This window comes from Pogoniulus pusillus, chromosome 18, assembly GCF_015220805.1.
Source record: "Pogoniulus pusillus isolate bPogPus1 chromosome 18, bPogPus1.pri, whole genome shotgun sequence".
In the NCBI taxonomy this organism is placed as follows: domain Eukaryota; kingdom Metazoa; phylum Chordata; class Aves; order Piciformes; family Lybiidae; genus Pogoniulus; species Pogoniulus pusillus.
The window spans coordinates 17,467,891-17,495,653 of record NC_087281.1 but is presented as its reverse complement, the minus strand read 5'-3'; the positions used below and the strand labels follow the sequence as shown (position 1 = coordinate 17,495,653).

Here is a 27,763-nt window from a genome sequence, read left to right as displayed (position 1 = left end):
TGGTTTTATGCAGTATTCTCAGTACACATTCACTGCCTTTGAATCTATTTAAATGTCCTGCAAAGGATCCTAACCACACAAGAACTGCAGTGAACCCTTGGGAAGTCCTGAAAATTACCTGCTTCCTTACAGTAAGAAAGTGGCATGCAAACATGACCTCAGCACCACATTAAGCCTATAGGATCCTAGCCAAATTTTCATCACATCTGGTGATATCTGCAAAGTGCAAGTCATGCCACTACACACATCAATCAGCCCAAGACAAAAGCTTAATGAATGTCTGAGTATTCATCCAGACTTTTCCACATAAAACTGCAAGACAGTTCTAAGTGCCCTAATTCCACCACTTGCACTGAGCATTTATTTGATAGAGGTGTCAAAAATCACAGGAATTGTGGCATACTTCAACATTTCATTCCTACTATATTATCCTTTGAATCCTCTACTCCCAAGTGCTCTTTTCAAAGCTGATATCAGAGGTCCCAAAACCTCCACACTTTAACAGGACTGATTCACAAGCCTTCTCAGGCCTTCGATCACAGACACTAGACATTCCCTCTCCAGTGTGGACCTCAAGCATCCTTTGAACAGACATACTAACACTGAAAAAGGCGTTTCACAATACAACAGAGCTTCTAGGAACAGAAAACAGCTGGCAGAGACAGTCAGATAGACACTAACATTGCATGCTAAAAGGCAGAGGAAATACTCTGGAAAAGAGTGACTAAAAAACATCTCACATTTCACCTGTTTGCTCTCATATGAAAAGTCCTTCAATATATTTAGTAAGCAGCAGCTGACAACTCTTACGAGTACTACACTGAATTTCTTTAGGTAGTATATCAAACACTTGTATTACTGAGTATCCTTTTTTCCATGAGTCTCACCTTGGCATTGGCTGTATCAAATACGGTTTCCACTAACATGATATCAACCCCTCCATCCAAAAGTCCTTTGGCTTGTTCCTTATAGGCTTCAACCAGTTCATCAAAAGCTGTAAAATAGGGATTATGTTAATTTCATCTGGAGGCATCTCTTTCAAGACTATGACCTAAGTTAAATAACTAGATGGTTATAAATACTTATGTTCCTGTAATCTGGTCTCTCCACAGATGGTGACACAGAAAGCGTTCTGTTTGTTGGACCCATGGCTCCAGCAACATATCTCTTCATTCCTAAACCAAGACACAGAAAGAAAAAACAATTATAAAATAAAAAAAAAACATAAAATCATTTACCTCTGTTTTTACACTGATAGCCATATGAATGTAAACACTGAGAAATGTGTATCATTCAGGTATTAAGAACTACAAAACAAGAAACTCCTGTCTCAAATCAAGAGTCTGATCAGCACAAGATTACCCAGCACAGCTAACTTGTCATTTTGAATTTCTTGTTGGATAGGATTAGTGTATACACAAAACAGAAGAACATCTATTAAAAAAGACAATTAGCTTATTTTTTCTTCTAAGGGTCATATGTCTCAGACACAGGAAGCTCCATTCCATTACTTTAAATAGATAGCATAGAATTGTCCTGGTACTTTTCTCTATATAATCTGATCAGAATATTCTGGTATGTATTCATTAATAATCTCACTTTTTAGAGCTACTTCAAATCTCAGCATTTTTTTGCATATTATGAATCACATCAATAACACGTTATGTGGATAACAGCAGCATGGTTATCTTGAAATACAGTTTGGTGCCAGAAATGACTTGTCTTTGAAAGACAGCATTGTCAACAGCAGAGTAAATCACCTCAACCCTCTCACATAAAGCCCAGAAGTTAAAATACTGAATATTTACAGATGGTCATGAACTAAACACATTTCAATAGTTACTGTGTAAAATCACACCACAAGACTTACAACAGGATTAACTGATAAGCCACGTTTACCTACAATCAGTTATCCTAACTCGGTAGTACAAAGGCTTGCATCATACAAACCTAAGCAAATTTTAACAGTCCCTGCTGAATTTATTTTCTCTAGAACACATCTGGAAGACGTGTATTACAAGCAGTCCAAAACAGGCAGGCAAACAACAGGCATCCTGCACAACACACACAGATCCTACAAACATGCTGAAATTAGTGTTGTATGATTAGAGATGTGAAATTGCTGTATCTAAAAAGAAGAATGTGAATGTCTGTAGTTTATGTCCCTGTGACATAAACCATCAAGCTATTCTTTAGTTAGCAACATTACAAAGACTGAAAATGATACAACCAAACCCACAAATGAGTAAGAAATTAAGATAAATATTACCTGTCTGAGCAGTTACATCATCTGCTGCTTTTCTGGCCACCTGTGCAGAGATTCTGTTTAACTTATACACCTAGAACAATCACAGAAAATTGCTGGGTAACTTTTAGTTCAGCACAGCGTAACTCATCCTCAAATAAACACAACACTTCCATTCAGTATCTTGCAGCACACTCTGAAGGTTCCCTAAGCCACACAGATACAGGTGCTATTACAAAAATTCAAAAGGAACAGCTCTACATATCTCACTAACAGAGTTACATAGCAGGTCTCATTCCATATGTGCCCCAGCCTACACCTGCTAATCACAAAATTTCATTCTGTAAGGTACTAATTAAATCCTGCTGAAGAACTAGACTTTGAGGAAAAAAATAGTCTACTTTTAAATTCACTCTTTATTCAAGTGTTCTGGTAGGGCATAAATCCTGCCACACCAGTTTAGCCCTTGCTCCTCCTCCTGTTGTGGGTCTGGGAAGTTGAGTTACATGAGCAAAGCCTTGAGGGCTAGAGGCTTAGCACCACGTGTCACCTATCTTGTGCTGCCCTTCAATGTGCCTGCATGGTCAAATGAGGCATGAAGCTTTGAATTCACTGGCCAGAACAATGGTGGTAGTGCCTATTGGCCAGTTTGACTTCCAAAATGAAGTATTTAAAGGAGAGTGACTTAGAAAACCATGCCTTTCTACCTTCCTGCATGGAGCTTTCCTGCTGTGGATACAGCTAGCACTAGCAGCTCAGCAGCATGTCTTCTCTCCTTCCCTCTGCCTGGAAAACTTCATATTTTACCCTGGGATCATTATTGTGAGTTTGAAAGCATCTTTGATACAGAAGACTTACTTACAAATTATTATTGCCTGTGCCTTCATCAATAAGAGGCATAGTATGGCTGTCACATAGGGCAAATGCAACCGCACGCAGCAGCAGAAATGAACTGCAACCCCATCGCTGGCTCAAGAAGCAGAAATGCAATGAATAAACACAATATCAATGGACTCTGAGACTACGTTAATCTTGGCTGCAAAGACAGAAGTCATTAATATTTTAATGTGTAAATAGTTTAGCATTCTTACCAAATGTTCAAGGCCATAGTCAGCTTGTGCAACTCGGGTACTGCTGAAAGTGTTGGTTTCAATGATGTCAGCACCCGACAGCAAATATTCCTGCAAGGCATGAACAACAAAAATCCTTCAAAGCTTCCAGAACTGAGATATGGAATGAAAGCAGCCCAACTACTTTGTCTCATGCAGCTGACAAAAAGTCACAGCTCATCTAATGCAAAGCAAAGTCTGAAGGCCTCACTCAAAGGCACAGTGGCCAAAACAACAGAAGTATTCCATGTAACCAATTTTCGCAGCTTTAGTGTCAGTCACACTTTCTGTCAGCAGGTGAGATTTACAGAGTGACCTCCTGCCATCAAATCCTGCAGCCAGAGCACATTCCGTATTTTTGCACAGGGACATACCTGGGTGTAGTCCAATTGCCATCAGCAAGCAAGGGCTGCTGTGGGCAGACTTAGCAAAGGCACTGGTTAAACAACAGAGGATTAGAGAATTTAAACATTCTGAAGGAAGCTGTACAGCACAAGAGCATAGTGAGACAGAAAACAAACTTAAGAGCATTATATTTTGTGCAAATCACTTCTGTTTTCTAAATAATGGCCTAGATTCACAAAATAACTGAGTCTTCAGCTCCATTTTCATTGTCTAATTCCCACTGAAGTAAACCGAAATTAATTCAAACTGAAATATTTCTGTAGATTCTAGTCTTCATTTTTATAACCTCTATGGGTTGCTCTCCTTCCTTCCTAACTTCTCTTTTTGATCAGGTTAACCTTTAGATGACCCTTGCATATTCAAAGAAATTAAGATATCTGAAGTGCTAGGAAGTCAAAAATACTGATGGGGCCATTAAACATAAACCACTAAGATTTTCCTGTAAGAAGCAGATGAGCTCAGCAGGTTCAACAGGGCAAATAATGTCTTGATCCAAATAACAGCTGAAAATAACCTGAACTTGCTGCAAACTAATATACATCTTCTTTAAATTCCTCACAATATATACAGAAATACCCATAAATAGCCATATGAAAATATACTAATTCTTACATGTACATTAATAACCCAGTAATGAAGTTTCTGAAAATTATCTAGATTAAAGAAGAATGTTAAATGTGTACAGATGTGTACAAGCTTTTGTTTAGTTCATATCTGTAACTTTGGCAAAAGCCCTTCGACTTTACTGTCTACCATCACAGAAGGAAATAAGATGCTCAAAGCAAGAAGGTCATTTGTACCTTTGAAAATTCATCACCTCTCTTATCATGGAATCTTAATTTGCCAAACAAGATACAGCCAGCTTTTCAAGTTACTGATGTCTGTGAGATCTGACTCACTGAGCTATTAAATAAACAAAACCCAAACCAGCTAAACCAAAAGAAGTTTTAAAAAATGCCCCATACAACAGTCAGACCTATAGAGTGATTATAGTTACTTTGTAGAAGTATTTTCATCTATAATTTCAACTTCTATGCAATTTTGATAAGAAATAACCACTAGCTAGCTGTAAAATAAAAAGTCAGCTTCCATGGCTCAGAAATCACCTGACCTAAAAGCTGCTGCAGATATGGGGACCACCAAAGACTTATTCTTTCCATACAGTTGTCTCAAAGCACCTACAACTGGCTATCAAAGGGATGACAGCAGGACACTTGTTTTGAGTCAATACACAATTCTCGAGTCACATCACTACTGCACTGCCAAAACTGGAAAACTGAACTTTTAAACCATTTTACCTGATTAAAGTCACATGCCATTACAAATTCCAAGGTTCATGACCACCACAGCTGAATTTTAAGCCTAAGGACTAAATTCAATCAATAAATACTTTCCCTTGAAATTTTTATAAGTCAAAAATTCAAAGCTTGACAGTTAGAATGTAAACCTGGAGATTACACACCAAGATTAACAAATGTAAGCCAATTATATAAATTTAACCACAGAATTTTAATAAATAAAACAACGAAAGGCTAGAAGAAATGTGAGGCTTGAACTGAATAGCAACTAGATGCAATGCTGTTCACATGTTCCAGATATTACAGTAAGACCTGCAAATACCTGCAACACAAGTTTGTTTCCAAACTCCTAATGATTAATCCTTGACTATTTTATTCTCTGGGTGTCATGGTAGGCCTGACAGGCCCAAAATAGGCTTAATACATACCCTGGCTTGCCCAGACATGTTTTTCTGCTCCACAAGAGAAGCAAGCGCAGGAAAGACAAAAGAACCTGGAGCCACTAAGTCTAAGGACCCTGGCAAATCCTGGACTTTTCCCAAATTTGGGTAAAGGAAGCCTATGGCTTTGCCTAATATTGTAAGGTTTGGCTAACTGCCATTCTGACTAGCTATTCTGTGTCCAAAGGGCAATTCATCTCGGCCCAAATTGATGAAGAGATACACAGGTAAACAACATGCTCTGGTGTGCTCTGCCATGCTATTTATGCCTGCCATTGCTTGCTGCTATTGCCTACTGCCTTATTGTTTGCCTGGAAACTCCACCATTGCAAGTTTACCAGGGACAGACTCTAAATGCCTCCTCGTGATTGGCCTGCATGGCCAGCATGACATCATACTTAGACTACACATCACAAGACATCCTGCCTGCACCTGAAAGTCTTCTGCTAAGGTGAGAAGTCCTGGAGATACAAAGATCATCCAGAGGAGCCAGGAGACAATGTCAGAGATTGCCTCCTTTCCCCAGAAGCCTGGGAAGAATCAAGTCTCAGCGGAAGACAAGACAGAGCCCCCTGAAAGCGTTTGGGCACTGTCTGGGTCTGTGGCTAGCCCCCGTGAGTTGGGAAATAAATTTGTGAGTAAATATTTAAAAGCCTCTTTGTAATTCTCTATTGCCTTTTACCATAAGCAGAAAGAGCTCCTTGAGTCCATCTAGTGGGTAAGCAGTATATTGATGGCAAGCAGCATCTAACCGCAGGAATCTTCTCTTCCAGTTCAATTAGTGTTTATTTATTTTGCTAGCCATTACTAGATCTAGATATTATCCATAGAATGTTTCCATAACTGTGTAAGAACCTGAATATTATTAAAATTAGTGGTCGGGGGTGGCAAGAGTTGTGAATATCAAAATTAACAAACAATATTAATTTTGGGGAAAAAAATCATCTTGCATTAATTAATTTTCCCCTTCGTAACACTGGCCCACACGTTAGCATTCTAGGGAAAAAATGAGAACGTAGAAGCATATATTTGCATTAGGAAGCCCCTATACTCACAAACTACAGAAAGGCCTGCTTATCCTGCCACATTTAACATCTCTTTAATACACAATTATAGAAATATGCATCTAGAATTCAGATATGTCCAACTTAGACAGATTTTAAGTCCTGACTGAAAAAAAAAACAAAGGACAGAAAATGAAATAAATGAGGATGTGCAATTAACAGAAATGCACCAGAGACAGAAGTAAAAAAGCAATTTAAAATCAACAGTGCTTGGGTGACATCAGGAACCAAGACACGAATACCGTGCTCACACAACCAGAAATAGTCAAATCTGCTCATTCTTTTCGCATGGCTTCCTACTGTGCTCTTCCCTGTCCCCAAAAGACACAGGAAAGCCAGTAGCCTGTGGCATGGAAAAGAGGATCATAGAGGCCAAATTTGCCTTCCTTCTTTTGTCATGACATAGAAATCAGAATTGCCTACCTTGTGTATGTCACAGATTATATCTGGTTGAGTTATACTGAGAAGGTCATTATTGCCTTTCAAAGGTCTGGAATGGTCTTTAAATTCATGTCCTCGGAAATCCTCTTCTGATAGGGCATGTTGCTGGATCATGGTACCCATGCCTCCATCCAAAACCATTATCCGCTCCTGCAGAACTGATTCAATTTCATTTACCATGTTTTTCTGGCAATCTGCAGTGAAGAAAGAAACCCACAATTTAGGCAGCTCTGAAATTCCCTATCTACACATTTGTGCAACCTAAGCTCTAATTTGAAAAACAGGAAAAAAAAACCCTAATCTTCTAGCGAAATCAAATATTAATTGCCTTACTCCACCTACAGCTCCAATCACCTGATGTCAGGTGACAGCTGGATCTACCTACATAGATTAACACTCAATTTGTACTTCACCTAAGTAGTCAATTACACACAGTCAGATGCAGAAAGAGTATCAAAAGTTCTTAAGAGCATATATCAAACTCTACATAGTCTCCAATAACAAAAAGGTGCTAATTTCCACCATAGCAGCAGCTGAACAGCAACACGTAGATACCCGTTAGTATCAGACACCATCATGTAAGCAGAACACAAACACAAATCAGAAACCAATAAGTTTAATTAAAAATAATTTATTTTCTTTTAAAATCTTTTAATTGCCTATATCATTATAATAGAGAAAAGAAGCAAGCAAAGCCAATTCTTCAACTGAGTCCTGAATTCACCTCTTTCTAAAATTAGAGAAGTAAACAAGATTTTTTCACTTCTCTTGGTGAGCAAACACCAAGATATTCCAAGAGACAATAACCTCAATTTTCTTTTGTACAAATAGCAGTAAGGTCTTTTCCTGCAACAATGCCAGATGAAAACAAATCTGGGTACATCTAACAATGACTTTAAAAGAAATCTGTAGAAATTTCAAACCTAACATACCATATCATAAAACATCACAAAATCCCAACCAAAGCAACCCTATTTCTCTTTAGAATGCAAGCAGAATCATTTCAGAAGAAACACAAACTTACACATCATCATAATCAAACAACTTCTCTACAAAAAACCCAAACCAAACCAAACACCACCTTACAAGACCCCACATCTTTCACAACCACGTAGATGAATGATGTGTTCTCCCTCCATTCAGCTTGGCCTTACTCATTGTGAGTAAATGTTTGGTTTGCATTTTGGTTATGCACTATCATCCAAACACTTGTAAAAAAAATATTTCAGAAGCACAAAAATATCCCACATCTCATTGCAACTTACACAGTAGTACTTTGGCAACTGCTAATTGATTTGACCTTTACCCTTCTGCATTCTTGCAATGCAACTTCTGATTTGACATCAGTACAATTTAAAAAAAATATGCTGGACAGAAAATGAGGACAAGACACATTACAAGGTTAGATTTATACCAACACTCCAGAAAAACAGCTCTTAGGAGATGTAGTCTCAGCAAGAAGAGAAGCCAAATAAAATTTGCTATATTAGAAATATGAAGCATTTGAAGGAAGATTTTTTTTTAAATGCAAGCCACCTTCATTTCAATTTGAAAGTTTTAACACCGTGTTGGCAAGCTCAGAAGGTTCTTACACAAAGAGCTTAAACCTACTTGCGTTAAACCATCAAATTATTCATAAAATCAGTCCTTTAGCTAAAAGCTTTCAGAAGTAAGACTCAAAAAAATTGTTTCTGAAAGTATGTCTGCAATGCAGACTCCCATTAACTGCCACTCATGAGCTTTTCAAGAGCCACAACCAAATGGGACACCCACATTAGAGCTCGCTTGTGCTTTAACACAGCCTCCTAAGCCAACACAATGCCAAGTGCTGTAGCCCAGACAGCTAAGTCAGCCTATTGGAGCCCTCCCAGAACCAGTGCTCCTTTCTATAGGCTTCTGTTCTTTTCAGCTACATGCTTCACAACTATCTTCTCATACACACTGAGAAGCAGATTTAATTTCACTTTAAAGTCTGAACCTCACATAGTCTGTTTTGAATCACAGAATGGCTTGAGCTGGAAGAGACCTTAAAGATCATCTAGTTCCAACCCCACTGCCATGGGCATGGACACTTCACACTAGATCAAAGCCTCATCCAGCCTGGTCTTAAACATTTTCCAGGAATGAAGTGTCTATAACCTCTCTGGGCAACCTGTTCAAATGTCTCACCACTATCATAGTAAAAAACTTCTACATAATGTTAAATCTAAATCTACCCTGATCTAGTTTAACACCATTGCCCTTTGTCCTATCACATGTCCTTATAAACAGTCCCTTTCTAGCCTGTTCTGCAGGCCCCCTTCAAGCACCAGAAGGCTGCTATAAGGTCTCCCCCCTCCCCCATCCTCTCTTTTCTAGACTGAAAAAAAACAACTCTCTCAGCTTATCCTCATAGGAGAGGTGCTCCACACCTCTCATCTTTGTGGCCCTCCTTTGGCCCCTCTCCAACAGATCTATATCCTTCTCCAGAGCTAGACACAGTACTCCAGGTGGGGTCTCACAAGAACAGAGGGGCAGAATCACCTCCCTTAACATGCTGGCCATGCAACTTTTGATACAGCCCAAGATACAGTTGGCTCTTTGGGCTGCCAACACATATTACCAGCTCATGTCAAGCACCTCGTGAAACAGCATTCTTGAGTCCTTCTCTGCAAGGCTGCTCTCAATCCACTTGTCACCCAGCCTGTATTTGTGTTTGGCACTGCCCTGACACAGATGCAGGACCTTGCACTCTGCCTTGTTGAACTTCATAAGGTTGGCATGGGCCCTCCTCTTCAGTCTGTCAAAGTCCCACTGGATGGCATGCCTTTCCTCCAGTGTGTCAACTTCACCACAAACCTTGGTATCGGCAGCAAATCTGCTGAGGGTGCATATGATCCCACTGTCCATGTCACCAGTGGAGGTGTTAAACAGTAGCAGTCTCAGTACTGATCCCTGAGGGATTCCACTCATCACAGGTCTCCACTGAACACTGAGCCATTGATTGCAACTCTTGGAGAGCAGCCATCTAGCCAACCCCTTATCCACCAAACGTTCCACCCACCCAATCTGTGTCCTTCCAATTTAGAGACTAGGATGTCGTGTGGGATAGTGCCAAATGGTTCACACAAAAGAATTTCCTGTACGGCTTGCCTCACTGAACAGATCACACTTCAGTGTACAGCTTTCTTCTCATAGCAGCCCAGGTATCTACCTCATCTCTGCTCCAAGCTCTGTGAGAGCCTTACTATGAAGAAGCTTTCAAAATCAGTGCTTCTTCAGCAGCATCTCAAAAAGCTGCAGGAAATTGGGTGGGAATCATGAAAGTGGCTGTCAATGCCAGAGATACAGAGACTGTACACTGGACAAATTAATATCAAAGCTCCAAGCCTCCCAATACCCAATTTACCTGTCCTTGCTATGGATAAGACTTGACTCAGAAGAGTCAAGTCCATTGCAAGCCTGCAATACTTGAGTCCGTGCTCTAGCACAGTGATGAGGCCATTTTCAGTTTGGAAACAAAGTAGACAGATCCAAAAAGACCCCAGAATTTAGAGAGAATCAATTCATAAAGCCACACTACAAAGCGCTGAACATTGTCCTAGGGAGAAAAGCAGAGAGGAAACTGGGACTCAGCTCTGCTGACTGTCATGGTCCAATAGTGGGTAATTTGGCAAGAAGTCAAACTCTCTTGCATTCCAGCTGGTGCTGGGTGCAGCTGAACTTAACTCCTGACTGGTGCCCAATTGGCCCTTTAATGTGGCTAACTTTACATCCTCAGGAACAGAATTAAGACTCAAAATCGCAAGTAACTAGCATGGTGGTCAAGCGGTGATGATGCAAACGGGAGGCAACTATCTGTCACTCTCTGCTTCAGTTTTCTCTCTCCCTGTCGGATGCATGCCAGGGCAGGGAAGCCAGCAACACAGGCAGGTAGCAGCTCCTAACGGCAGGCAGGTACTACACAGCAGGTAGCAACTGCCCCTCTCCCAGCAGACAGTTCTCAAACAGTCTCCAAGCAGGTTTCAAGCAACCTCCCTGCAGTCTCTAAGCCAGTCTTTTAATCTCTAAGCAGGTCTGTCCATCTCTTGTAGTTTTGCATCTTACCACCAACCAGTTGCCACCTGCCCTGACTGGCCAGTGGAGTGCACCTAAAGCCATCTCTAGAGCTCTCAAATCTGCCTCTGACTCCAGGTGTTTCTGCCACCTTTGCTGCCAGGAAATTCCCAGGGTCCCAAGTCCCACCAGAGGGTCTCCTGAGCTCAAAGCCCCCTACATGACCTCAGGGGGCCAAGTTCTAAACCTTTGCATACCAGGTGATTATACCTAGGATCCTCCCAACGATGTTGAGCCACATATATTTCCCATGCCTTACACTGACAAGTGCCATCACCTTAATTTAGTGTTTGACTCATGAAATTGCCTCATCTGTCTTGGTTTCCTTGGGACACAACCCTAGACAGCCATGGGTTGCAGGCTGTTAGCAGTTCTGAGTCAGCCAGGACAGCTGACCTGAGTTGTCTGGCTCAGGTATCACTCAGATGACCAAAATGACAAAGTCCACCAAGATGGGGAGAGGCTTAAGGGGATGGACAGAGTCCCAGAATATAGTAATGCTATTCTGTTCTGATTTCCAGTATCACTCTATTTTAAACAGTGCATTTTCTATTATTTCTGCACTTCTATTCAAAATTTATTCTTTGGATAAAAGTCTGGCATACAAGTACTTGGAAGGGAATAAAAGATTACAAGTTGCTTCCAAAGCCTTTAACGAAGGAGCAATCCAGGTGTGACAGTATTACAGTATTTTCAGCACGTTACTATGAAAGAACACAAACTGGAGAACTACAAGGAGCTGTAGGCACTTACAGTCCCCTGTTTGCCAGGCCAATCAAGTCCAATCTTAAGGTCACTGAGGTGCTCCATATTTGCTCATCTTAATTTTGCACATCAGCCCTGCCCTACACCAGCTCCAAGGACAAGCTTCTTCATCATTCAAAAAATTGTTGTGAAGCACACAAAAATTACAACAGTATCTAGAAAATAGTTCCTGCTATCAGCCTGCCAAAGGCAGCTCACTATGACCTTAACATAACATGCTATTCAGTTAACTAAATCTTCTTCAACATGACATTCTCTGGCAACATTAAGAGTTTCATGAACTGCAGAAACTGCAGACAGGTCTTCTACGACAGCAGGCAACAGCATCCTGTTGCTAAGTGACCTGTCACCCTACCTATTGAAAGAGCAGAGCATGGTATTGTGTACCTATGTGTGCCTTGATGACATTTTCCATCTCAGCACACATCTTAAGAACCATTTGGGTCTTGCACAACAGCAAAACCAGGTAACTGAGTAGACAATGCATTTAAAAAAGTTAGCTTGAAAGGCAAACAAAACCTCAAGGGTCACTCAGAGCAAGAGAAGTTTCATTAGTTGTGCCCACTATCTCTAGCTAAAAATGCAAATCCCAGGCTCATAAAGCTTTCAGTGTGGTAACCACGACTATGTATCTCCTGACAGTAAACTTTTCACAGCAGATTATTAGATTATTCACTACAGGCAGGAGCTACAGAGAAACAAACCAATCTCCAGACCAGCAGTTGCACTTTGTGGCACGCCCTGCCACTGAAAAACAAGGGAGAAACACTTTGCTCAGTTTCCCAAAGGCCTGCACCTAAATGCAGGCCCTTTGCACCACTGCCAGATGTACAGACCATCCTCTACTGCCTTCTACTGTTCAGTTTACTCCACAAACATCCCTGGTACACAATTTTAGCTTCTCCCTAGCAGGACTTTAATTGCCATCACTCCTCAAGCTGCGGCTGAAACACCCTCCCATGGTTTCCATTGAAGCCAAACCCATGGAGTTCTGCAGTAGCTGGACAATTGCTAGCCATGGCTTCGGCCCAAATGGCATGGGATAAAGGGCAAGGCAGGTCAACGTCATCTTTGCCAGAGATCTCAGATCACAAAAGCTGATTATGGAGTCGGTCCCACACAGTTCTGCAGTGACTAGGACTGCAGGCCCGTAGCAAGCCAGGGGATAGAAAGCCAGGGTGGATGAGAGGCTATCAGCAGGCACTCCGTTAAAAGTAATAAAAAGAGAAAGCAGCAGTCCCACTAAAGGCATTCTAAATATCGACAGTGTCCATTAGCAGCTAATTGTATTTCTCCCCTTCCAACCACTTCTGTTTAACTAACGAAATGGCACTTTTGGGTTACAGCCCCAGAGCAGCTGGAGGACATCCAGTCCCTACCACCACGCTGCAGCTTTTCACGTAACAGTTGTGTATTTTGCCGGTTTAATTGCGTTCGACTAGACAGTGTGGGTGTTCCTCGTACCCTCGGGCCCCTTCCAGACTGAGCGAAGCCTACTCCGAGGGACTAGCTCTGCACTACCCCGGCGCGGCCGGGGGCTCCTGCAGCACCGCACTGCCGACTGGGCGCCAGCCGTTCAAATGCGGGGCCGGCCTTCTGACGCGGTTTGCACTGCGAATAACTGAGGCTGGGAACCGCACCGCTGCCCAGCCGCAGGCAAAGACCAGAAGCCCAGTCGAAAGCGAGCTTGCCGCCCCCTCACACGAGGGGACAAAGCCGCAGCCACCACCGATCACGGCAGAGGGAAAGCGACAAAGGGCGCCCCTCCGCCTCTACACGGGAAGCCCCCGGCCCGGCCCACTGCCGTAACGGCGGCACGTGGCGAGCCCGGCTCCTGGCCCGTTGTTGCCGCCCGCGCCGGGGGGCGCCACCTCCCCCTAAAGCAGTGCCCGGCTCCACGCCAGCGCTGGCTCCCGTTACCCGTCGGCTCGGTGCCCGCCGTCCCCGTGGGCGCCATGCTGCCGAGACGTCACCGCCGCTCGTGCCGCGGGGCCAGGCGACCCGCGCGCCGCCTGTGAGGCGAGCACGAGCGGCAGGGCAGTCGCGTCACGCCCCCACGCGCGGCCCCGCCCCCGGCGCGGGCAGGAAGCGGCGGGAGCCGCGCGTGGGGAGGCTGTCAGCGCGCGCTCTGCCTGCTGCCGGGGCGGGCTGCAGGGGCCTGAGGGCAGCAGCTCCTAACACTAACGGTCGGATGGGGAAAGCGAAGCCTGGTCCCACAACGAGCTCGTCTGACGTTACATGCCCCTGTGTTTACTCTGGGCAGAGAGAAATAAAAGGAGCCTGCCCTCATTTTGTCTGGAGTTTAACTTCTTGTGCTACACGTTCTCAGTGCCTTACCAGAGGCAAGCCGAGGTTGCCTGTTGAAGGTGCAGAGCAGCTTCCCAAGCACTACACCGTGTGGCGAATGCTTGCTTGCCAGGAGGCACAACAGCTCAGGGGAAGAGCAGCTGCTCTTCATTAACAGCGTTAGTAACTCAAATGCCAGAAATAAACACAAATATCATTGTCGTTTGAACTAGTTCAGCGTTCAAAATGTGGTAAGGAGGAAGTGTGTAAAATCGATTATTGGTCGGCCTTTGCTGTTCTTGTGTCTGGTTCAGTGACTGCAGCAGGCAAAGCAAATGGTGCAGGTGAAGATGCAGGGGTTACTGGCTCTGTGTTATCAGGAACGAGCTAAGTTTGTTTCCCTCCTTCAGGCTCCTGGGCCTCAGCTCTGTGTGGCAAGAGGAAAGCCTTTTATCAGCTAAGAGTATGGATTGCTACATGTGCCTAATGCCTTCTGCATTTTCCCCAGAAAATGTTTAGGGAACCCAACACGAGTTAAAAGATGTTAGCGGATTGTTTGTGGAGGCTAAATATTGATTTCTGAGTTTTATTCTCAGATGCAAAACCAGCTGGTTACAAGTCTTTTGAGTCTATTGCAATCCAGGAGCTTTTATAATCAACTGTTACTTTGGTTAATGGTGATGCAAGTACATGTAAAAAGGTAGCTTTATGTTTAAATAAAGGGTATGGCTAATTCACCTTCAGAAGAAATACCAACAGCAGGTAAATGAATTAGATGGTAGTCCAGCCTGAGATGTAGGACCCATGCTCTAGTTCTGCATTCCAGGAGACATTAGAGAAGAGCAGACCTTGCAGTGGTCAGCCCTAGCTCCCACTGCAAAAACGTGTCCCAAAATACCAGTGTAAGATGCAAGGGTGTGGAAACCCATTGACTTTAAAAGCCTGACAACAGAGGCGGAACATAGGAAGCAGAAGCAAAAGTCAAGTGCTCCTACAGAGTTTTCATTTTGTTGCTTTTGCACACAGCTTGCATATACTATAGAGATGAGCAATGCTTTAAGAACTGCTCATTAAGAGATTTTTAGGGTGTACATTTACTTGCTTGACTTTTGGACAACTTTCAACCTCTTTGTCATGCCACACAACACTGAAAATTTCCTCTGGCAGTAATTCAGGCTAAAAAGCTCTGTCTCCAGAGCTGCTTTGTGGCGGCAGATCTTTGTACCGCAGCTCAGCACGTCCTTGCGTGTGCTGATGCAGTTGTTTGTGTAAGTGCTGCAAAGTAGGTTGGTGGGGAAAAAAATGTAAAGGGAGGGGGGAAAAATAAGAAGGGGGAGGGAAAACAAGTGCTGAAAATTCAAAGGTGCTTTTGAAAAGGATCATTTCACATATCCCATTCAGTCCTCAGTTTCACAACCTCATCTAACCATGCATTTCCTTGTGTGGCTGCCAGCCCTCAAACACAATTCTTCCTTAAAGGCCAGTTTTCAGTGGGAACAGGTCTCTGACCCAATTTTCTGCAGCTGAACAGTCTCCGAAGCTGTCATAGGAGCAGACACGGGAACAGCAGCCAGAAGAGTGAGCAGCAGCTGTCCAGCCCCAGACTGTGTTTAATCAGCTTGAGAAACTGGAGTTGTACAGACAGATGAATGAGCACAGCCAAGGCAAGACACACTCCAGAAGGTGAAAGGAAGACAGGAACAAGGGGTTAAGGGTAGCAATTGTGAAATCAGATCAACCAACAAGGGAGCATTAGCACAGAACTTCAACCTTAGTATGTTTTTCTGTGTTAGAAGTTCTCAGGCCCCTTCCCTTGGTTTAGTTTCCACGAAGACAGTACTGTGCAGTGCCAAGAGGCCCAGCGTGTCTCTATCCTGAGGCTGCAGTTACTGGCAGTAACTTACATATACCTGCAGTTACTAAGATGTTTTAACTATTTCATTAAGAAATTATATGTGTGTTTGCAGGAGACCTTCATGGATTTGCAGTGAGCATGCCTTAAGGTTGAAAAGCTTAAGCTTTTTCTTTCTCTTACAGAGTGTTGCTCTTATTTTACTAAATGATTCTGTCAAAATACTGTTCCCTTTCATACATTTAGAAAAACACCAAGAGCATCTTATGGTTCCTGGAGCAGTGGAGTAAAGGAAGAGAGAACACAAAGGTACCATCATTCCGACTTGACCAGAAACTTGACTTTAACACTGCTGGGAATTAGTCCTATTTAAACATCAGTTGCAGACATGGTATCATTCATGTCAGAGTCCTGGTTGCTGAGGTGATTATAAGTGATGTATCAGTGAAGCAAACATCTTCCTAATTGCAACAGGATTCAACTGTAAATCTGAATTGATACCCTTGGCAAAACTATATATATATATATCTAACTCATACAGAGTTCTGGTATTTCAAGTATCTTTGAAGGTATTTTCAAATCACCACTTTCCCTGGCTCCACACTTAGCTAAACTCTCACAGATCTTTTAAAACCAGGTAGCATTTGAAGCAAACAAAGCCACATTTGTATTTTTATTTTCCAGTGCCAAGCATTACTGTACTTGCACATCTGGATATTCACCTTATGCATACATGTAATCAAACGCATGGGTTTACCACATTCTTTGAGCTTCTGAGTATGTTCTAGATACCTCTATAATATTACAGAATTATGCATTCCATTCCCATATTATCACCTTGTATTCTTGAGGATGCAGTTCCCAATGGGCTATTCACATAAGTAATCCTTAAACAAGAGCAGTGGGATTATTCATGTTACTAAAGAACAGTGTTATTTCAGGATTTATATCTGAATGAAATACTCACAGCAGCGTGCAGAAATCTGAAAGAGAAAACAATCTGTTTCAAGAGCATTGCTCTTGGCATTCTGTTCTATAAGGTTACTTATCACTTCTGCTCATTTGCTGCAGATGGATTCTTGCCCTATTTCAGATGGCTACGTTGCACTATTGGTTTTCTATTTAATAATTAATTTCTATTTAATAATTAATTTTATAGCCCCACAACTTAGAGGATGTGTGTGTGTGTGATCTGAACACAAGCTGTTTCATTTAAGTCAAGTTATTATGTTAACATTTTTATTCCAGGATGAAAATACTATCAGAAACCATAAGAAAGCTGATTGTTTCAAAATCTACTCTAAGCACACCTCAGGTGTCAAAATAGCCTATTGAAGGTATGCAGCTTAAATGACTATCAACCAAATTATTCAACTTACCATAGAACAGGATTAAAAAAAACCCTGAAGTCTCCATCACAGTGAAAACAAACACACTAAAGTGACCTGAATGTAATGTGATGCACTTCTGTAGAGAACCTATGCTGATCAAAAAAGCCCCAAACATTTGAAATGTCTGGAAGGGCTGAAATGCAGACACGAAGAGGACTGGGAATTCAGTAGTGCCTGTAATCTTAACATTTCATCCTTACTGCTGCGCAAGTCAAACTGTGTCATCAACTGTTTCCATTTTTTTACAGGTTTCACGTGATTATGAAATTTTGTGGCATTTTAAAACCTTTCAGTATGGACCCTCAGGAACCTACATCAAATTCACAGGAAAAAGAGAAAAAACACTGCAGGCTTGACATCTGCCCTGAGACAGCATGGACACTGCAGAAGAAGGGCCAGGTCTCATCCAGCTAAAAGTGTGCTCTAAGGAAAACCTGCTCAACATTGAGCTCAGAAAGTTAGAAAACATTTTGTCATTTACATGCATGAGTTTCTCATCCGTCTTCTTTCTCCCTGTTAGCATGGCTGAGTGAAGTTTGAGCTGCACTGCCTCAGCCAAGGGCAGAATGACACGTGTCTTAGTTCAGGCCAGAGTGGTTATGGAAAAAGGTTTCTAAAGGTACCTCCTGTTCTCTTACTTGCTGGCAGAGTTTCTTGCCTGTGTTGCCAGACATACACAAGCTGAGAGGTTAAGGCAAATAATTTATGAGGTTCTCCATTCAGTAGACAGTGCCTCAAATGTCAGCTGAGAGTCTAGGGCTTACCTCGTGAAGGAGAACTGGAAGGTCTTGGTGACAGTAGGCATGAGAGTGATGGCAAGGCAGACAGGAAAAGTAACTTCACAAGCAAGGAGGCAGTCCTGCAGTAGCTAGTCAAGAAGAGCAGGTCCAGGTTCAGTCCAGAGACTAGTGACTACTATACAATCCATACCCACAAGAGAGAGACAAGACACGGTATACATAGAACACAGCTCATGCAAGGAGCAAGGATGAGGGCCTGAGTTAACTGCATTTCCATGGGTAATGGGTTGGAAGTGCTGGAACACAGCACTGTTGAGCACAGGATCTCAACCCTCTAGAGAACTGGCTTATCTGCAAATATTAACTGAGTAAAGAAAATTGCTTTCAAATCAAAATACTGAATGAAAGAAATATGCAAGTGGTACATTACTGCTGAAAGTCTTGTGTATCTTAAGATATGAAGAAATACTCACAGATCACATTGATTCTGAATCTTGCCCAAGCCTCAAAAATTGAATTGTGAAGAAGACGAAGCATCTTGCATCTGCAAGAAGTAGTGACAGCACAAACAAGAGACACTGACAGGGAACTGTCGTTGTTCTTCCCTTCTTCAGATACCAGCAGTATAAATTTACATAAAAACAAGCATGCCCAGAGTGTACTTTGTCAACCTAAATGCCTGATATTTCCACCCTGCAAATACTTACATCAGTCAGGTTTTATTCTTTGGCTAGTTTTCAGTACAGGAGTGAGAAGTTTCTTCAGTAGACTATGGCGTACAATTCTCTTTGACACTTTCTGTGGGTTTTTTGGATGTCTCTTTTTGTCATGTTCAACTACAAGACTTTTGTGCCTTAACACTTGTAAAGGCTAAAATGTATTAAAAAATCTAATACCTGTTGACAAGCATTGCTACATCTCATTAGCATTTTCCATGTATGTTTCCCAACTGTCCGTAGATGAGGAACACTCTACACACTGTACAGCCCCTCGTGTAATAGTTTTTGCCAGCAACTTGAGCTTGTCAATACCTTAGAGGGCTGCAAGAAAAGTCAATCAGAGTCTCCTCGTATATTCTGGCACAGGAAAATACTTTGTATTACTTCTTTCCATCTGCACTTCTACATGCATGCAGAGTAAGGTACATTGAGAGCTGCAAAGCCACCTGCAGCATACGAAGAGGGTGGCAGCTGGGGGATAGGCTAATCAGGCTTAATACTTCTCTCTTTGCTGTACAGAGTTAAACTCACTGCAAGAACCTATATTTTGATGCTGGAGAGCACTGGTGGAGTAATCTGTGAGGCTTATCTTCATTTTTCATGTGATCCTTCCAAAGATGGAACCATCTTTCCATCTGCAGGTAGCAGCTGAAGAGTCATATTATCATTGCTGTTTACTGAAGGTTCTAGGAGTAGCAGGTAAAATTAAAATGATGAAATGAAAACAAAGAGAACAATAATTTATTTACTGCCTTAGTACAAATCAAGAATAACTGCATTCTGAACAAGCAGAAATAAAGTATCTCCCTTCAAAATCTGATCTCAAGGGAGTCTTGAGATCATTAAACAAGATTTAAGTAAACATCTCCAGTCAGAAACATTTAAGCTCTAAAGGACAGCTGTTAGAAATCGGAAAAGGGCAGTTGGAGAGAGTTAGAAAGTAATGTGAGACAGAAGCACTCATAGAAAGGGAGATGCTTCCTCAGAAAACACAACTGAACAGCCATTGCCAAGGGCAAACCTGTCTGCAGAGTGACACTTTGGTTAAATGAAGTAAAAAAAAAACCCAAACAGCAGTAATAACTCTGAGCTAGGTGCTGCCATAAGGACCTATTCCAAATGGTCTTTGGCAGAGTATTTGTTCCAATCCAGCTATTTCAGTTATCCTCTGTGAGGGATTATGCAAAATCAATAATTTGTATCAATTTTTATATCCAGGTGAGGATAGTTAATAACTATGAAAACTGTTTTTTAACATTAAACTTGCCAACACATTTATTCACAAGGTTCAAAATTCATGGTTTGGAAATTTATACACACAGGGAACAGGCAAAACTAGAACACTTACTACTTAAAACGGCAAATGCAAACATAACAGAAGAGAAGATTCTTGTGGTTAATTATACTGCTTTTCCACTAGAGGACACAGGAAGCTCCTTTCTGCTTATGGCAGAAGATAACTGATGAATTAGAAGAGGCTTTTAAGTATTATCACACAGTACTCAAAGCATGTGGAGGGGTTGCTGTTGGAGTTTCCCAGGCTCTTTTCTCAGGAAGCTGGGAGTCTAGCATAGTCACTGACCTGGTTCCTCTTGATTCCTGATTCAGCACAAGCCTTGCAGAGGGGCAGGCAGGGTGCACTGCAACATGCAGTCTTGGCACAATGTCATGCTGACTACGCAGGCTGATCCTGTTCAGGCATTTAGAGCCTGTTCCTGGTAAGCTCTCCAGTGTGGAGTTTCCAGGCAAATTCAGGATGCAACGAGGCAGCAGCAGCACACCATGCTACCTGCTCATCCCTTTTATCAATATCCACCTGAGACTAACAGGCCTTTGGACATAGATTAGCCAATTAGAATGGCACTTTTCCAAGCTTGACCATATTAGGTGAAGCCAGGGCTTTCATTTTCCTTTCCTGCAGTGGCTTCCCCCAGCACAGAAGGAGGGGGAGCAGGGGAACATGCTTGGGCAAGCCAGGGCATGGATAAGCCCATTTTTGGCCTACCGTGACATCCTCTGCAAATAAATCCAAGTAGGTAACCTGGCTTCTTGTTCTGGCTTGAAGAAACAATAAGTCTAACCACAAAATCTGCCCAAACTCCCAGAAGAGGTTTCCAGTTCTTGGAGGGCACCACTGTATGATTGCCAATAACAGAGCCTCATGAGATTTTGAAAAGCAGACTTTATTTAATAGGCACATCATTGCTTTAATAGCACTGGGCTGCACAGTTCACCATTTGTAAATGGTTTTGTTTGGGTACATTGCATTTCCTCAGTGTCAGTAGGATTCAAGTAAAAAAGTTACTGCTTTTATTTCTTTATCAGTTCTCAAGATGGAAAACACAAAACAGTCAACAGCTAGCACACAGGAGCATAATACAGACAGCACTGTCTGTGATCCAGTGGAAGTCAAGACAAACTGAAATTTGAGCACTGCACAGTTGAAGCTGCAGGACCACTACACTACATTTGCTCAGATGGGATTTTGCATTATGCAGGGTAGAGATGAATGTTGCCCATGAATGTAACAAAGGACTCACTTTCTCATACTGAGAAACAAAGATTGTCCAACACGGACGAAAACGAGGGTTTCAAAACAAAAGCAGCTCACATGAAATTAGCTTCCTCATTATTTCTGGTTATAAAAGTTGTACTCCCTTCAGCTGTAAAAGTTACAAGCCTAAAAGTACAGAACTCTAAACGTGAAATTTAATCAGCTTTCCCCCCCTATATTACAACCATTTTGATAAAATAAAGCCATCTCTAAGAGAAAAAAGCATAACATTTTGGATTACTTTCAGAATTAAGTAGTTTACTTGGTTTATATATTAATTCCCTGAAAAACTGCATTTTAATATTTGACTAAATTCCATCAGTATTTGATTAAATTCCATCAGTAGAAGCATATAAAATCAGAAGTCAATAGGGGAAAACAGTATTGCTCCACAAAAGATAAAAGCATGACTTCTAACATTGTTCTCTGAACACCATAAAAGAAGCACATATGGCATCGAAAGAGTTTGAAAAAGGAAAAACATTTAGTGAATTTCAGTGTTCTTAGGTTTTGCATTTTGTTTTCCAAATTGATATTTCCAAACTAAGTGCCTTGCAAATTTGCAATTTATCTTTTTTCCTACCATGAATAGGACAGACAACATAAAGCCAACAAAGCAGAAATCTAGCGTGCCACACACTTCAATATACAGTAGTTTCTAGCGCTTCACACTGATGGTACCTACTGTATTTGTAAAACTCGTTTTAAAATCAGCTTGTCAAAGCTTTTGAGAAGCAATCTGGGCAGTAAGGTAGGTATTCTTAGTGTCTACCACGAAGATGGCCAATTACAGAATCAGAGGTCACTCTCTCCATAGAGTGCTGATGAAAAAGAGGTGTAATCCAGAGCCCCGGGAACAGAACCTGGGCCGGTGTACGGAGGCATTCTCTTGATGCAGTACTGAGCCTGCTCAGGAGGCAGCTCCCGACGTAACTCATCTGCCAGGATATAAGGCTGGAAGGGGGGAATGGATCGACAAATTCAGTATATGCTTTTCAAAGTCAAGAAATAGATTGATTTTCTGTGGCTGCGACTGATAAACTTAGACATCTTGCCTATTTTTCTGAGACCAAATATATTCCTTGGTAATTTCCATCCCTAAAGAAGAGTTAAAGGGGACAATCTTGCCCACAAATTTAGTAGGTCAAAATCTAGTCTCAAGAGATGTGACTGTGTTATATTAGCTACTGAGCACTGTGCAGCCAGGTAGACTGATACGGTTAAAACTCATCCATGGATAGCTACTCAGTAGCTCTAAAGCACAATACTGCCTTAGAGACATTTTCAGTTTAGAACCAGTTAGTTTCAATGTCCTAATGTATTTGCAATGAAAGATGCATTATTGCTCTTAATGGTTTGCATTTGTTATATGAATGTTGTGATATGAATCTCTGCTAACTCTATTAACAGTATTTAAAATAGCAACACAACAAATCCCATTCTCTCCTGAAACCTCGTCTGCTATCTTCCACATTAATTCCTACTGTGAACATGTCTGGAATTCAAAATGTGGTCTACAGTAACTGATGTCATGAAACAGCCAGGTTGGGCAAATAGACCTGTATAGCTGTGATCTCTCCTACAGCACAGGATTAGTTTCCTAGCAGCACTGTTTACGACCCTGGACTGTTCCAGAAGCTCTTGTGTTGCCATTGTTGTCCCATTCATCTTCATACAACACTCACAAGTGGATCTGGTCGTGGAGAGGAAAGTATGCCAAATTCAGAAGCTTCCCCCACTAACTCATTAACTAGAAGAGGCATCCTCAGACAAGGATACACTGCACTGCATCACCATGTTGGATGAACTGGCAGGTCACAACATGGCATACAGTTAGGTGTAGTGTCATGCAACTGACCCAGGCTGTGTTCCAGGAGGCCTAACTCTGCACTGGAACACCCAGACAACATCAGTTCCATAGGGGTCTGCAGAAATCTGTAGGGGTCCCCTCTAATCAAAGCTGTTGTGCAGAAATAACCTGATGTACAGTATATTCATCATGCTAATAAACTGTTTTAGTTTTGCCTAAGATACCTAACTTCTATGTTGGCTCTTTGTGATATGCAGACTAAGCCTTGAATTCTGCACTCATTTCAGCTAAGAGTTCTGGTTCCAAACACGAAGAAAAGGCAAGTGCTTTCTCTGAAGTCTTACAAACTGAAAACAAAGCTTCACTATAAGGCTTGTGCAAGACTTTCAGCAAAGAAAGGCTAAATAGGAGAGCTGTCAAATCTTTACAGCCAGCAGGATGATGACTGACCTTATCTGAAGCCAGGATTCTGAAGGAAGCTATGACTTGCTCAGCTGTGTCTGTGTCTGCTGTTTCTCTGGTCATGAAGTCAATGAAGGACTGGAAAGTGACAGTTCCTTGCCCATTGGGGTCAACCAGAGACATGATTCGGGCAAACTCAGCTTCACCCTTTCACAGAACCCAAAACAAACAAAAATGGTCACCGTAATACCAATTGCATGTGTCTCTCATGAACAAGTAGGGACCAGTGATTACTATGTCTTAAAGCACCTTAAAGCATCTTCCTGACTTAAGAACATAACTGTCAAAGTCAATAAAATTTGGGATCTTAAATGCCCACCTCTCTGCTTTCGCAAAATGTGTTCTTTGTCCTAAATAGATAGTATTTATCTTTTGATATACTTTCTGCAGCTTTTCCCCCCTCCTACCCTCCCACAACGCCTGTGCAACTTGCTTTAACATAACAATTCATTTTACATCCCATTCTTAAATCACTGCAATTTAGGTATCACGCAGGGTAGTGAAACAGTAGCCCAAGAAGCAATGTACTTGCAGACCCACTGAACTATTAAATAAGGGAAACAAGTTTGACAATGTCATGCCCAATATAGGATGGTTCAACTACAGCTAAACCTTCTCCCCAATAAAAAAGGTGAATTGGAAATAAATATTCAGAATAAGTGAAGGAAAGAAAATGCAACCCCCAAAGCCTGTTTTTTTTTTGAGAATCAAACAGCATCAAACTCATTCTTTCTCATGCAGATAAACAAGGAAAAAGAAAAAAAAATATAATTTAAAAACTGTTAATTTCAGCTTCAAAGGTTTTGTTAATTCAGAGCACTGCAGAAGACCACAGAATGTGGTTTTCAAGGGTCTACTTTAATTTTCATTTCCCTTTTAACCATTTGAAAATAGCCACAAAGCAAAGAAACAAGAAATTAGCATCACTAGTGTAAAATATATTATTAGTGTTCTGCCACCTTCCATAGACTTTAGTGTTGCTGTGGTTAGTGTTGTAAGGTGTAAGCACAATCAATTGCCATCATTTCTTAGAAGTCATACCAAATCGTAACCCATTGAAATTAAGCAAGCTCTGAAATCATCATGGTCCATCAATCCATTCTTCCTCTATTGACCAAAACAACATAAGGAATGTAATAATGAAGGTTTGAAGAATCCCAGGTAGTTTCCAGAGACATGATGAGTTTAGACCATTGGCATATTTGATCCAGTGTAAGAACGATATTCATCGATATTGCCCAGGCAGGTCACCAGAATCATGATGTTTTAAAGGAGAAAGAAGTAGCTAACATATTACAGACAGGAAACAGACATTTTCACCACAAAAAGTAACATCAGGAAAGGTCAGGGGAGAGATAAGGGAGAGGAGGAGGTGAATGAGACAAGAATACAAAGAACACAATCAGAAAAGACAAAGAGAAGGGCAAGGAGAAAAGTTTGTTACTAAACTAGTCAAACAGATGCTCCAGCTGTGTCCCTGACACGAAATGTCTTCGAAAGGCTGTGCATGGGATGATCCAGTGACTAAAAAGTATTATTAAAAACAGGCTGAAAATAGTGCATCACTGACTATTTCAAATACTCCACTGCAAAGGCTGTGTAGGTACACTGTAAGAGCTGTCTGCTGACACATAGGAAACAGGTACAGGGATTTTCCTTCTGACTGCAGGCTGTCCAGATGTGGACTACAGCAGAGACACAGCATCAGATATGCATACTGGCTTCAAGGATGAGAAATGCAAGACTTAAAAGAAGGTCAGTTGAAGACCTTGTATAAAAGGAGGTTTCTCATTTTCCAGGCAATACCACACCTGTAGCATTCCTGACTCAAAGCTCAGCAAACATTAAATGGGACAAATAGTACGAAGGTAAACAATCATTTCTTCTGTGTTGTGGTACAGTGTAGTAGTTTGGAGAGAATTGTGCCATCCTAAATCAGGAGAGAGCAGTAGAGAGCTTGTATTGAGCCCCAAGGAAAGGAAAATTAGCAATAATCTGAATGCAAGAAACATCAGAGCTCCCCACAGTTTTCTGGTAAAGTCCTACCAAAACATCTCAAACCAAGCAAAGGAAACAACCTGAAAAGACTTTGACAAATGCAAAGGAAGTGGTGCTGACAGTCCATCTAATCCAGCTGTGTTCCCAGAAGCAGAATCTTTTCAAAGCATTACAATCAAAACATTGGAGTTTAAATCCACAATCTGTTTGATGGTTACATTATATTTGCCTATCTGCAAACAGAACAATATCAGTTTCCTCTACCTGCAGGTCATTTCCAACCTGTCCTAGACTGATGAGGCAGGCTTTAAATTCATCAGAATGTAGATTGTCAGATTCATCCTAGCATCCCATCCCAGGTCATGCATTTGGGAAGGTGAAAGGAAACAAAGAAAAACCACAGATCAGGTTAGTTGGTTAGTAAAGGACCTTCTGCTCTTGTAATAGCCATATTTTTATAGCAGTTCATGGAAACACACTGTCAGCATCCTGCAGTGAATTACCTAAAAAGTGCACAACTTTTGCAGTTTCATGCTTTAGGTTTTCTGAGTTGAAAAGGATCCTTCAGCTACAGATTTAAAACTGTGCTTCCTCTACAGGTCCTTTTTTTCTAAATGGTTTTTGCTGATAAGGCAGCTTGAACCATCACCATTTGCTTCCTTCAGATCACTGAACACTTTATTTCCCCACTCAGGAGCAGGCAGTGTGCACTTGCAGCCCAGAAGGAAAATCACATCCTGGGCTGCACCAAAAGATATGCTGCCAGCAGATCCAGAGCGGTAATTCTGCCACTTCGCTGTGGTAAGTTCTCACCTGGAGTACTGTGTCCAGCTCTGGAGCCCTCAATACAGGAAGGTCATGGACCTGATCGAGTGGGTCCAGAGGAGGGCCAGGAAAATGATCAGGAGTTTGGAGCACCTCTACTATGAAGACAGGCTGAGGGAGCTGGGGTTGTTTCAGCCTGGAAAAGAGGAGGCTCCATGGAGACCTAATAGTGGCCTTCCACTGCCTAAAAGGGGCCTACATGAAGAATGGAGATAGACTGTTTAGGAAGGCCTGCAGTGACAGGACCTTCAAACTGGAGAAGAGCAAATTTAGATTGGATGTTAGGAGCAAGTTCTTTACTATGAAGGTGGTGGAACACTGGAACAGGTTGCCCAGGGAGGCTGTTGAGGCCCCATCCACGGAGATAATCAAGGTGAGGCTCGACAGGGCTCTGGGCAGCCTGGTCTAGTTGAGGTGACCCTGCTGACTGCAGGGGAGGTTGCACTAAATGCTCTTTGGAGGTCTTTTCCAGCCCAGACCATTGTATGATTGTTACTTGGCTCTTGATGCGATTCTATTACTTAATAACTGAATATGCATATCTCAAAAGAGAGAAGTACAAAACAATTGATTTCTTGTCTAGATGCAAAAATATATTCACAACTATCACATCAGTTATCTGTCCTCTTTAATAACCTATACAGTAAGGTTTGCTTTGAAAACTGACTTTTAAAAAGCCCCATTGAATTGCAGGTTAAATCACTCCTTAGTAATACCACAAACTGAATTACTCTTTTGACCTACTAAATTTTCCCTCTTTGCAGGTAAAGAAATTCCCATTAACTTCTTAAAAAAACAGACTGCCTCATCCTTGTCTTCCTGTTCATCCTATCAGAGGTGCATTCCAGATTGAGTTAACATGAATACAATTAAAGAGATGCCTTGAGATAAAAAAATACTATTATCCTCACTGATTTTACAGACTGGCAGTTTGGAGAAGATCCAAGGTTTTCTGTGTGCTACATATTTGCCTGCTAGATGAATAATTTCTTTCTGAAGATTTCCATACAGTTATGCATAACTAAAATGATAGGAGTTTTGGGAAATGCACTGGGTATATTTATTATATTAATAGAATCAAGTGGAGCTTTATTAGCCTCATAAGAGCATGCATTTTTGACATATCCTGCTGTTAACATATTGACTCCCTCTGCATCAACCTCCACTAACTACATAAAGGGAAGATGAAAAACAGCAGCGGGATGTCAATAGTGAGGGATAAAGCAAAGATGCAAATCTGTAGCAGCATTTAGTCAAAAGCCAT

The 27,763-nt window shown here is 41.7% G+C and overlaps 2 protein-coding genes across 10 annotated transcripts in view; both read right to left on the bottom strand.

Moving 5' to 3' along the window:
• The window catches only part of MTR (5-methyltetrahydrofolate-homocysteine methyltransferase), a 52,230-nt gene extending 38,324 nt beyond the window's left edge, over positions 1 to 13,906 (bottom strand). For 3 of the 4 annotated variants that reach the window (XR_010305582.1, XM_064158598.1, XM_064158601.1), the window contains exons 1-6: positions 13,783 to 13,906; positions 6,985 to 7,196; positions 3,337 to 3,426; positions 2,270 to 2,339; positions 1,083 to 1,175; positions 888 to 994 (exon numbers count right to left, since the gene is read on the bottom strand). Coding sequence is in view for 3 of the 4 variants with exons in the window: in XM_064158598.1 (XP_064014668.1) it covers positions 888 to 994; positions 1,083 to 1,175; positions 2,270 to 2,339; positions 3,337 to 3,426; positions 6,985 to 7,196; positions 13,783 to 13,819 (609 nt within the window). In the remaining variant the exon portion in view is untranslated. Of the gene's footprint in view, positions 1 to 887; positions 995 to 1,082; positions 1,176 to 2,269; positions 2,340 to 2,646; positions 2,666 to 3,336; positions 3,427 to 6,984; positions 7,197 to 13,782 lie in introns of those variants that run through there. The other variant, XM_064158599.1, reaches the window with a different exon arrangement.
• A 7,106-nt stretch (positions 13,907 to 21,012) lies between these two features.
• Positions 21,013 to 27,763, bottom strand: part of ACTN2 (actinin alpha 2) — a 76,639-nt gene continuing 69,888 nt past the window's right edge. For 3 of the 6 annotated variants that reach the window (XM_064158591.1, XM_064158593.1, XM_064158596.1), the window contains 3 exons: positions 25,939 to 26,016; positions 23,665 to 23,823; positions 21,013 to 22,358 (listed from right to left, as the gene is read on the bottom strand). In XM_064158591.1, coding sequence (XP_064014661.1) covers positions 22,200 to 22,358; positions 23,665 to 23,823; positions 25,939 to 26,016 — 396 coding nt within the window. In that variant the 3' untranslated portion in view covers positions 21,013 to 22,199. Of the gene's footprint in view, positions 22,359 to 23,664; positions 23,824 to 24,717; positions 24,784 to 25,938; positions 26,017 to 27,763 lie in introns of all 6 variants that reach the window. The other 3 variants (XM_064158592.1, XM_064158594.1, XM_064158597.1) reach the window with 2 other exon arrangements.